The 12,440-nt window shown below is 38.1% G+C and overlaps 1 protein-coding gene across 1 annotated transcript; it reads right to left on the reverse strand.

Moving 5' to 3' along the window:
* Positions 1-2,537: 2,537 nt before the first annotated feature.
* LOC122411369 (uncharacterized) lies at positions 2,538-3,296 on the reverse strand. The gene has a single exon (XM_043420117.1). The coding sequence runs from the start codon at positions 3,294-3,296 to the stop codon at positions 2,538-2,540; it is 759 nt and encodes a 252-aa protein (XP_043276052.1).
* Between the last annotated feature and the right edge of the window lie 9,144 nt (positions 3,297-12,440).

The raw sequence follows: 12,440 nt of genomic DNA on the forward strand, positions 1-12,440 counted from the left end.
AAAGAATTCACATAAGAGGCTGCTGGTTTCATTTTATCCGAGTAACAATTTGAATAAAAAAACTATGAGAGATTTAGAATATTGATATTTGGAAATTGTGAAATGATAATTATTAAAATCTCATTACATCGTTCTGAAGGCAGTAACGAAGAAATGGAAAAAGTTGCGCCTACCAAGGAACCAAGACGGGAACAAAGTGTTCTCCAAAAAGCATGGGCAATCGCTTTATTGCCCGCTGAGAATTTTGCAGAAGCAATCCAAATTATTTCAGACAGTGTAAGGCAACTCCAACTGGATCGCGCAAAAATAAATTCTTTTATTGCTTACTTGAAAGGGTTTTGGTTACGCCAAGCAAATATCGTTTCTGTCTACGGTTCGGCTGTTCGCACTAACAATATAAGCGAAGCGTGCCATCGTCACCTAGTAAGAAGATTGGGTGGCATCCATCCACCGCTCTCAACTTTTATACTGAAACGTTTCGATTTCTTTTGTTTCAAGAGAAAAGGAAAAGGTTTTGTATGTTACTCTAGATTGAGAAGTTGGTTCGTGTGCTGGACTCTATTTTGTCTCAGACGGGGGAAAACACGAGATAATTATTTCTGGGGTTTAGATTGATTATAGATTCCTTTTTTTTTTGTTTGCCTCAGATTATGATCCTTTGATGGGTGACAATGACCCGGATCATTTCATCATTGGCTTTTTTTTTTGAAATTACAAAGAAGAATCTCTAAATTATCAGAAGAAGAAAAAAGTAAAATAAAGAAAAGGGATTGAATTCTTAATTTGACAGATGAAACGTGAGACCGTAAGTTTTAACTGAATTGATTCTAGTATTATTGGTTTAGAGGAAAAAATGTTCTCTTTCCCCTGTTGTTTTTATATGCTTGACGGATTATCACCGATCTGTCACGGCCAAATTCTCTTTCGAGAAACCAAAAAGAAATGAATTAGAAAATTTCGTTTGGGGGACACAAATCGAGTCGTTTCATTTATTAGTACGACTATGCCGAGGTCTTCTCAGAGACGAGGTGCTCAGGCTCGCCAATTCGAATCCTCTAGGCGCATTTATACTTAAGTTATGTTGAAATATTTTACAAATGCGCTGGACGCTGTGCCAGTACAAGAGGGAAATATTTCAACGTGCCTGTGGATTTCATAAAGTGGAAACCTCAATCCGGAGAAACAGAGAGTGATCTCTGTTTCGTTAGGAATCTTCTTACGCGCCAACGCAATGTTGGTACGATAAGGAGGGGGCCTAAACAGGAGAGGACTTCGCTTGGCGATCGTGCAATACGGTCACCGAGCACTCTAGAGGAATTCGGAGGCCCTTGGGTGTCGAGCTTCAGACGCGATGCTGAAACTCTGACAAGGCAGAGAGGAGAACTGGATAGTTCGGAATGGTTTGTAAGAATGGATAGATTTGGGTGATTTCGTCCGCCTTTTATACACCTCTGATTCAAGCCTAATAATCCAGATTTATCTGGTTTTGTTTTTCCTCTCGCTCGCGTACGTGCGATGGATGGGCGCTTCGACGCGAAGCGTCGATCACTCGCCGAAATCCGGTTTTACCCGGGTTTCAGGATGCTGTTTCTCTCTCTCCCGCACGCGTGCTCCACTGGATCGGGCGTATGGATAAGTGTGTACGTTACAACTGCCCTCCCAAATTAATAATCGAAAGAGCTGTATCGCATATCGGTTATTTCGTGTTTATTAATTTGTAATTAGTCGTACAATCGAATTAAATTGTGTAGTTGTGTACTGTAATCGTGTAATGAATTTTTTTTTTTTTTTTTTTTTTTTTATGAAGTCTGAGCGATGTGTTCGTCCAACTCCTTCAACAGTTGACTAATCGATTCGTCCTGCGGTGATTGGATGGTTTTCGGTGTGCGCGGTCGACCCGTTGGCACACGCGTCCGTGAATATTTCCTCGTGACCATCTCCTCGACGCTCGGCTCCGGGGTTCGGTGGCCGCCCACGATCTTTGTTCGCTTTGCGTTGTTGTTGCAATCCTTGGCTATTCGTTGTTGGATGATCGGAGGTATGGATTTTTGTGGCGTTTTGTGCGTTGGTACTCGAGGCTTGCCTGGAATGTACGGCATCGGTGTGCACTTCGTGGGTCTTTCGGTTGCACATGTGCCCGCTGCCTCGCTGATCACGCGCTGTACTTCCTCTTCCTTTTCCAGCCATTCGAAGTAGCGTCGGTCTACCTGACTTTGTTTTGATTTGCGCGTTTTTTTTATGGTGGTCGGTTCGGATTGTTAATTGCCTCCTTCACGTACGGCCGGGGAGTTATGGTGTGGTTCCCTTCTGTATACTCGAGCTCGTCCCATTCCCAGACTTGAGTCTCCTGGTCTTTGGTGGTCGTCATCGTGATAGATTTCGATTGATACTGACGCGAAATTTGGTTCGTTCGGCTTTGCAAGGCTGTTGTGCCTTCCCCTCTTTCTTGTACTTTTATTCTATTTAGGCGTCGTTATGCTGGTTGTTGCTAATCCGCGTCCCTCGTTTGTTGTTTGGGTTTGTTTGGGTTTGTTCTTTTAGTGGTAGTATGGGCGTAGGTTTTGAGCGTGGAACATACCCCTCTCCTTCTCGCTTTCAAGGATTTTCAGGATGTATGAAGTGTTGTTTATTTTCCGTTTGACTTCGTATGGCCCTTCATATAAAGGTAGGAATTTCGCCAACGTTCGTGTAGCGGGGTTTGAGACGTTCAATGCCTTGACCAAAACAAGATCTCCCACCCTGAATTCTGTGATTTTGTGCTGACTGTTCACTTTCTCAGCGTGTTTCTTCCGTCTGTTTCTTGTGTTGTTGCGGGCTGTTAATATAAGGTCTTTTGCTGTTTGTATTTGGTCGGCTGGTTTTTTCAAAACATTTGTCCATGGTTTCTGAGGTTTCTCTGTGAAGTGTAGCTGCCGTGGTATTACTCCCGTCGTCTCGTGATATGCCTCATTGATGCAGCCTTCAATCGGCTTTAGCCATTCGATCCACCTGTGGTGTTGTTGTGGCAAGAATGTTCTAAAAAAACGTGATAGCTCGCGGTTCGTTTTTGCCGTGAATTGCGTTCCTTGGTCCGAGAGTATTGCCTGAGGCTCTCCGTTTTTGGGAATGTAATCTTCGAATATGCACTTTACTGTTGCATTCGTTGTTGCTTTTTGTAGGGCATATAGAGTGGTAAGTTTTGAAAATACGTCTATAGCCACGAACAAGAATTTCTTTCCGTATTTCGCCGTGGGCAGTGGTCCGTAAAAGTCTATCGATAATAGTTCATTTGGATTCTGGGGTAGGATGCATTTCATTTCTGCGAATATACCCGGGGTGTATATTTTATTCTTCTGACATATTGTGCACTTTTTGAGCGTTTGCCTCGTTATTTTGTGAAGGTGTTTGCAGGTGAAATCGTCTCGAAGTAAGAGGTAGCATTTGCGAGCACCGATGTGTCCATAGATCTCATGGCATTCTTGTACAAATTTCGACGCTGTTTTTTTTTGGGATTACCGCACGGTACTGGCCATTTTTTAGCTGATATAGTGTCTCTTGCTTCAGACAGTATCCTGGTGGTTTCTTTTGGGTCTTGCATTCGCTCTTAATTTCCTTGATTACACTGTCTTCGTCCTGCAGTTTATGCAGCTATGTCAGTAGTTCTACGAACTCCGGTGACATTTCTCGTGCTAGTTCTCCGATGATGATGTTCGTATTGTTTGTGGTTGTTTCTGCTCGACTCAGTGCATCCGCGACTACGTTTTGTTTCCCTGCGCAGTGTTGTATTTCCACATCATAGTCCTGTATTGCGAGTGACCAGCGTGTCAGTCGGGCGTGGGATAGCTTGCATTCCCGCAGAAAAGTGAGAGCCGCGTGATCGGTGATGATGTATGTTTTTGACCCGAAAAGGTACGACCTGAATTTTTGTAACGCCCAGATGATGGCCAACAACTCTTTTTCTGTTGTTCCGTATCCCAATTCCGCGCCTCTCAGGGTCCGGCTCGCGAATTGCAGGACTTCTTGTTCTCCTTGTGCGTTCTTTTGGTACAAGATTGCTCCAAGGGCATGGTCGCTTGCATCCGTCTGAAGGTAGAATGGTTTCCTTTGATCGGGATATTTCAAGATTACGCTCTCTAAGAATTTTGATTTGGTATTTTCGAATGCCTCTTTCTCTACCTCGCCCCACTTCCATTTTTGGTTTTTTCGTGTGAGGGCTAGTAGAGGAATTGTGGCTTCACTATGTTCTTTTGTAAATTTCGTATAGTAGGTGATCAGTCCTAAAAATCCTCGTAGCTGCTTGATGTTCTTGGGCGTGGGGAAGCTGTGGATGGCTGCGACCTTTTCCGGATCTGGTTGAATGCCCTCCTTTGATAAAATGTGTCCTAGGAACTTAATTTTTTCCTTGAAGAAAACAGATTTTTCTAAACTCATGGTGAGTCCGTGTTGTTTAAATCGGATGAAGATTTCTTCTAGGTGTTTGATGTGTTCGTTAAACGTTTCTGACATGCATAGGAGATCGTCCACGAAATTTATGGTATGCGCCAATCCCCGGAGCACCGGTTCCAATCCTCTTACCAGGCTGGCGGTGCTGGTTTTTAGGCCGAACGGTGTTACGCAGAATTCGTAGCTGTGGCCTCTGTACGTAAATGCGGTGTACTTTCTTGAGTCTGGTGTTAACGGGACCTGCCAAAAGCTAGATCTTAAGTCCAGTGACGACATATGTTTCACACTTATGCATTCTTGAAAGAGGGTTTCCGTTGTTTCCATTTTTTCGTGGTCGGGCTGTAGAATCGTATTGATCTTGCGGGCGTCTAACAAGGAAACATAGGGAGGTCGACCCCTCCGATTTTGATCTAATTTATATATGTTGTAGTACATGGAAAACTAAGAGACACGTATTTTTTCTTATCGGCCCTTAAACGGTTTAACGGGGTGAAAACAACCCCCGAAGATGGGCACCTCACGGGGTGGTTTCTCAGTTTTGCATATAAGCGCTTTATGTATTCGAATGAAACCAACGCTAAAATATTTATATTGATAAATCATCGAAAACGCGCCCAAGACTTTTTAGGGGAAAGGGTTTTTAAGGGGTGAACAACCTCTAATTCGAAAATTTTATTCTGTACCATAAAAACTATTCTTCCGATTCGAACGGTACCAACTGCATTTTGTAGAGGTCGAAAAATTAGTCGATAGGTGTTTCGGGGTTTTTCGGAAAAATTTGCTCTAAAGGGGGTAAATCACCCCTTTCGTCGTAATACCTTATATCATTATAAAAACATTTTTATTCTCAATTATATTGTTGTACGGTAGCACAACCACTTATCAAGAGACTCGGTGGAGTCTCGGGACAAGTACATTGACAGCCCTGTCGTCTGCTGGCCCGAGGCTCTCGCCGAGACTATACTTTCTCTGAATAAAACGATTCGCGGTGGTGGGGGTAAAATTGGCATGTGATTTTCTTTAATAGCGAAGCTCATGAGTTATGTACGGCTTTGAAAATTGAACTTTAAGCTAATTAAGAAGTTCTCTGTCGAATGAGCCCAAAATCAGCATTCTCGATGGCGTATTTGCTGAGAAAAAACTTTGCACGGGCTCAAGATTATGCAAAAGTTACTGACACATCACGAGTTCGACGTATACGTATACGCGTTTTGACGTAGTTAGTGGTAGTAGAGTTGTGCCTCTACGCATTCTGATTGGCTCAACGATGTCGGCTCCTCCAGCTGCTAGGCCGACCGCGAGTGGGGCTCAAGAATTAGAAGGCCTAAAATAGCGAACAGGCATTCTGTATATCTATATATGCGTTATACAGAATGCCAGTTCGCCATTTTAGGCCTTCTAACTTTTGAGTTTTACCCCGACCGCGCTCAGACTCCGTGATTTATATATATAAACCATGTGTCTGTTTTCGATCATCGTATAAACAAACGGAGTTTTGACATTATGGAATACGTGTGGGATAAATAAAGAAAACTTTGGTCATCTAACGAAGTGCATAGTACTAAAACCTGTGGAATGCTAAACTAAACCGGTATAAAAGCAGTCGCGTAAATGTAGTCTGTGATCCGACGTGTGTAAAAAAGAATAAAATAAAAAAATACGCGGTGCATGTCGACGAAACTTTTTAAGATTTCATTAATTCGTTTGACTGAAAATAAGTTTATCATTTATATCATTGTAAATAGGTTATATGATATCAATACATCGATACGCACATCTGAAACCACCCGAGACTTGTTTTCATACTGAACGTCATTTTGACAGGTGAGGTTATGATCCCCAAAGTGCTGTTGTGTGCGGACTCTAATTAATAAATGAAAATGGTTAGTGAAAAGTGGTTAATATTTATTTAGTTAAAACTTGTGGTATACTAAACCGGTATAAAAGCGGCCGCGTAAATGTAGACTGTGATCTGTGTGTGCAAATAAAAAATATAAAAAATGCGCGATGCATATGTCAACGAAACTTTTCAAGATTTCAATATTTCATTCGATTGGAGATAAGTGTCAACTGAGATAATCTTTCAATTAAACCAGAGTGCGCGGAATATTGTTCAGTGTAAATATATCGTCAGTTGCGTGATTATATATCATGTGTAATTATGTAGGTTATATATACGAGTTCCCTTTGATAGCTGTGTGGTAACGAACCGGCTGGGGTTTGACGTTACGAAGTGCGGGACATATGTAACAAACGTTCGCATAGTTAGTGAATAATATAAATAAGGCAAATCAGTTTATCAAAAATAGGTCTGGAAGTTGTAAGAAAAAATGTTCGTCAACTTATAACGTCAAATTTTCTTTTTGCGATCTGAAATATTATGGTTGATATAAAACAAGAACACACGGAACTGTTAGTATATATAATGTGAGAAACTCCTATCGAATAAATGTTTTCTAATTTATTTTTTGTGTCATCATTATTTTTGAATATTCCCATATTTTGCTTCCTATTGAGTCTGGCTCTGCTCTTTCCGATCCTTGTTTTGACTCCATCGGTTTGCAGCGGATCGATACATATTATTAATTGGTTGCCTAGTATGTGTCCTTTAATTTTCTACCATTTCTTCATGCTGATTGTGGTAACCTGATTCAAGTGGTTTCCGACTATGATCATTATTCGCACATTTTCTATATTAGATTCTCAAAACAGTTTCTGGTGTTGATATAAGTGTAGTTATACTTATTCCACCTGGCCTGTCGAGTAATAAATTCTGAAACTTGTTCCAAAAAGTCTTTGGATGCTTTTTTTGCTGATAATATGAAAAGTTAAATCTTCGGAACGCAGTAGGCAAACACAAATTTTGACAACAATACTTATGAAATAACGTGTATGTTGAGTATTCCTATTCTGCAAACTGCATCATGGAAACCTATAGAATTTCTGAATGTTATGTGCGCTATGTCATATTAATGTAACATCATGACTTCTAACACCCTTTCACTATAATATTATATATTTGGATCACTGACATACAGCAAAAATCTGCAAACTATAAAATTTATATACTGTGCCATTCATTTTACTTTTTGACTCTCACCGTAACATAAATATGAAGTGAAAAATTCATTGGAAAAGTCTTTAGTTGCTCATTTATGGATGGATTTGAAATTGCTGTGTTCCAAACTAATTGCGCAGATACATTGAATCGCAGCAGATACCTGCGAACTGTGAAATTTCTGTGGATAAGTATATGTGCTAGTATCATCCCCTATCTTTGATTATAGTAATATGGAATGGAACTTTGTTCAGCAAGTTTTAAAGTGTTTCTTTTCAAATAGTATTGAAGTTTGTATTACTGCGGTATAGAGCGAATAACTTCAAACTTTGATATTTTTGTGTCGCAGCATGTGTGCCAATCATTTTAATTTTTTACTCCAACCGTAACATGTAATTTCAAAAATTCATCACAATAGTTTTCAGCTTTACTATTTAACTTAATTATCCTTTTTCTAAATTCCATGCTAAATTTCTGAATTTCTAAATTTATTTCTAAATTATCCTGAAATGAAATTGTTTTCCTCCACAACCAATGCAGGTACCATAAACGTCTTTGATTTCCATTGCTCTGTTGAATTAAGTACGCTCAGTTTTTTTTGCTTCTTTGAGTTCTGACATAATAAATGTTTCCGGGTGCCTTTTTTCTGCAACTATCAACCTGTAGATAATTGGATCTCAGCGGTCACTTGCAAACTTTGGAAATATATTTCATGGGGGGCATGTTTTGGATGACATGAAAATGTCTAGATTCAGAATGCACAAACGACATTTAAAAATGGCCAATTCTGTTGTATTTGTTGTGTCTCGAATTTGATCTATCTTTCCTCTGTTCCTTTCTTTTTTCTAACGTTATAAGCCGGAAATCATATCTCAGCTCGCAATACGCATTGCTACATTCTCTTGAGTTCCCAATGGACAAAACATATTAGAAGACAAGGAGAAAAATCGCCAAAGCCGAAGAACAGATCTGTGACGAAATATTTTCAGTACAATTTTAACGGAATTTAGGTCTTTTTTCGTGGAAACCAACGTGATAAGCCGAAAATCATATCCCGGCCTCCAACCCGCTTTCGACCGTGCTCATTAGTTCTTAATTGACAAAACATATTAAAGTACGAAGAAAAAAATTGCCAAAGTCCAAGGACAGACCTGTGACGAAATATTTGCAGTACAATTTGGACGAAAAATAGGTCTTTTTTCGTAGAAACCAACGTTATAAGCCGAAAATCATATCTCGTCCTCCAACCCGCTTTTCACCGTGCTCTTTGGTTCCTAATTGACAAAATATATTAGGGTACAAGGAAAAAAAGCGCCAAAGTCCAAGAACAGACCTGTTACGAAATATTTCCAGTAAAATTTTGACGCAAAATAGGTCCTTTTTCGTGTAAAGCAGCGTTATAAGCCGAAAATCATAAATAATCCATAGAAATTCAAACTAAAATCCTATAGTCAACTGAACATAAATAAGGAACTTTTGAGAAAAAAGACGTGATATCAAACCATAAACTTCCCCTAGGAAAAAAAAAGTTGGGACAAGTACATTGATGGTCCTCGTTTGCTGATAATTCCATCCATAAAAAAAACTTTAAAAAAATACAGAACAATTCGAACAAAATTTCACAAATCTTGAAAAAACATTATGTTTAAAAAAAAACTATTCTGTATCTAATTTTTTAAGTGTCATAAGTATCAAATAACAAGTAAAAAATAAAAAACCGAAAAATCGCGCTTGAAATCATTTTAGAAACCGATGCCTCATTCTTCTTATTTGATATTCGAACAGCTAAATCAATTTAAAAAAATTCCATCTAATTTTCGTGCAGCATTAAAATTTATGATATCAATCGAAGGACAATTAATTTCTAATCAATTGAAAAAAGTTACCATTTGAGTTACGTGCAGCACTAAAATTTATGATATCAATCGAAGGACAAGTAATTTATGAGTAACTCCAAATTTTGACATTATTAAATTGATCTAAGAAGCTTTTAAATACAAAAAAATCACATGCAAGGTAGTCATTTCTTACTCTATGGAGGCAGAGGCTTATAAGACAATCGATTCTTTTCAGACTTTCAGGAGCTGCTGATATTATTCACAATATACAACGTCGATTGGATTGATACAAATTATGTTTAAATATGAGTTAAAAGTACTTGTCCGGCCCATCACTTTCCATTTAAATTGTTTATTCAAATGAAAATCAGGGCTTTTTTAGAACTGATAGAGCACAAATATTCATGCAGAGGGAATTTAGAGAGTTATCTTCAAGTAATTTTCCCTTAATTGCACTAATTTAATAAGAATAGAAACGAATTGTCCTGTAATATACAAGGGATGTTATTGTGCACCGATAAATAAAAAACATTTTGCATATTAAATATGTTCAAACTTCCAAAATAAGTCCCCAATTTGTATTGGAATGACGGCATTTTTTACTTCTCACTTCTTCCAGCGAACGAATTTCATTCGGTATAACTAACCTATACTATTATTAAGAACATTAAACTAATAATAAATCACATTTCAATAAATTTTTAAGCGGATTCTGCCGTACAATTTCGTTTTTTTATGATTGATTTTTATTTCAATAAATAGTGTTGGGACGGACAAGTACTTTTAACTCATATTTAAACATAATTTGTATCAATCCAATCGACGTCGTATATTGTGAATAATATCAGCAGCTCCCGAAAGTCTGAAAAGAATCGATTTTCTTATAAGCCTCTGCCTCCATAGAGTAAGAAATGGCTACCTTGCATGTGATTTTTTTGTATTTAAAAGCTTCTTAGATCAATTTAATAATGTCAAAATTTGGAGTTACTCATAAATTACTTGTCCTTCGATTGATATCATAAATTTTAGTGCTGCACGTAACTCAAATGGTAACTTTTTTCAATTGATTAGAAATTAATTGTCCTTCGATTGATATCATAAATTTTAATGCTGCACGAAAATTAGATGGAATTTTTTTAAATTGATTTAGCTGTTCGAATATCAAATAAGAAGAATGAGGCATCGGTTTCTAAAATAATTTCAAGCGCGATTTTTCGGTTTTTTATTTTTTACTTGTTATTTGATACTTTTGACACTTAAAAAATTAGATACAGAATAGTTTTTTTTAAACATAATGTTTTTTCAAGATTTGTGAAATTTTGTTCGAATTGTTCTGTATTTTTTTAAAGTTTTTTTTATAGATGGAATTATCAGCAAACGAGGACCATCAATGTACTTGTCCCAACCTTTTTTTTCCTAGGGGAAGTTTATGGTTTACAGCCTTCTCGGTGTGAATCATTGTTGTTGTCTTTAGAGTTCTTAGCACCACATTTTCCACAAGTGAGGCTGATGAAGCGATTATTTTATACCGTATCGGCATTGCTCCAAAGAGTGGTGGAAATTGATATTGCTTTGAGTGTGACGGATGTCGGAAAATTGCATAAATTCGCAGAAGCAGCAAAAGAAAATGCAACACATTTCCAATATACCGATGAAATACTATTAGACGAAGATGCCATACTTTACAAGTATGCAGATGCATTCAAATCTTTTCAGAAAAAAGCTTTTAAACTGCCACGTTTTCCTTGCCTTTCGTGTCAAAAGCTTTGTTGCTTGACCGTTGTCAGGAAACTTGACAACTTACGCGTCGTTCCAGTTGGAAAGATTTGGGAAGATTTGAAGCACTTTATTGCCAGTCATAAAGACTGTGAATCTGATTATATTTGTGAGTATTGTTTAACCAAGTTCGGTGCTGGTGTTGTACCTCCCACATGCGTTCTCAATAATTTATACGTTCGACCTACACCTGGACCACTTAAAGATTTAAATGAATTTGAAAAAATTTTGATACAGAGGGCAAAAGTATTTCAAACAGTACTGAAGATGGGTACTGTACATAAAAAAAATATACCACACCGAAAAATGTTAGTTAAAGCTCAGGGGCGAGCTTTCCACTTGCCTTTACCGTTAGAAAGAACATTGGAAAAGATTTGTCCTCTGACCAAAGCAATTAATTCAGATCATGAACTATACATATTAGTACGTGGCGTTCCAACTAAAAGTAAAAAAGTTTGGGAATCGATTGTGAACAAGCAAAAAGTATTTCGTTCCCTTTTGACTCTGAAAAAACGCAGTATCCTATACAGTGAAATAAAGTTACCAGAGCGATATTCGGATTTGCTGTACACGGATTTACATGAAATTGAATTCCAAATATCTCAAGAATGTGATAGTGACGAAGACGTTGATGACCTAGATATCAAGCTTGCTGGACGAGAAAAACCCAAAACGAGACCCAAACAAAACGAACAAGGGGATGGCGTTCAAAAAGTAGGTGTAAACAAGCAGATTGATGGCCGCGCAGTAGCTTTGTTGACGCAAATGACACCATCTGATTGTTATTATGAGCAGTGCACTATTCAGAGAATGCACGCTCCGAAAGAGAATAAAACTGCCACAGAACTTTATCAGATGTTGAAGGTTCACGCTGAACCATTAGATAACCGATATAAGTTGTTAGATTTATTATGTTTTCCGTGTGAATATCCTGATGGTGTTAATGGGGAATATGAAGACAGGCCTGTCCATCTTTCCTCATTTGAATATGCTAAAGTCCGAATTTTATCACGAAACAATCAATTTCGGTTGAATCAACAATACTTGTTTTTCCTTTTGAATGCTCAAACTATTCGACAATTATCGAGTGGTATATATCATAAACTTAACGTTAGCGATGGACGCGTGCGATATACTACTGCTTCTTATTTGGATCAATTGAAAAAAGGAGAGTTAGAAGGAAATTTGTCAACAATATTTTCTAAACTTCCAAATACCGAACAGTATTGGAAAAAACCGCGTAGTGATTTGTATTGCATGCTATTTCATTATGGACCTCCAACATGGTTTTTCACATTGAGCCCGAGTGAATGGCAATGGGATAGACTTTCCGAATTTTTACGAGA

The sequence above is a fragment of the Venturia canescens genome, chromosome 5, assembly GCF_019457755.1.
Source record: "Venturia canescens isolate UGA chromosome 5, ASM1945775v1, whole genome shotgun sequence".
Lineage (NCBI taxonomy): Eukaryota > Metazoa > Arthropoda > Insecta > Hymenoptera > Ichneumonidae > Venturia > Venturia canescens.

Coding starts and splice junctions, on each gene's coding strand:
- LOC122411369 (XM_043420117.1), bottom strand. CDS start 3,296: ATGAAATGCATCCTACCCCAGAATCCAAATGAACTATTATCGATAGAC.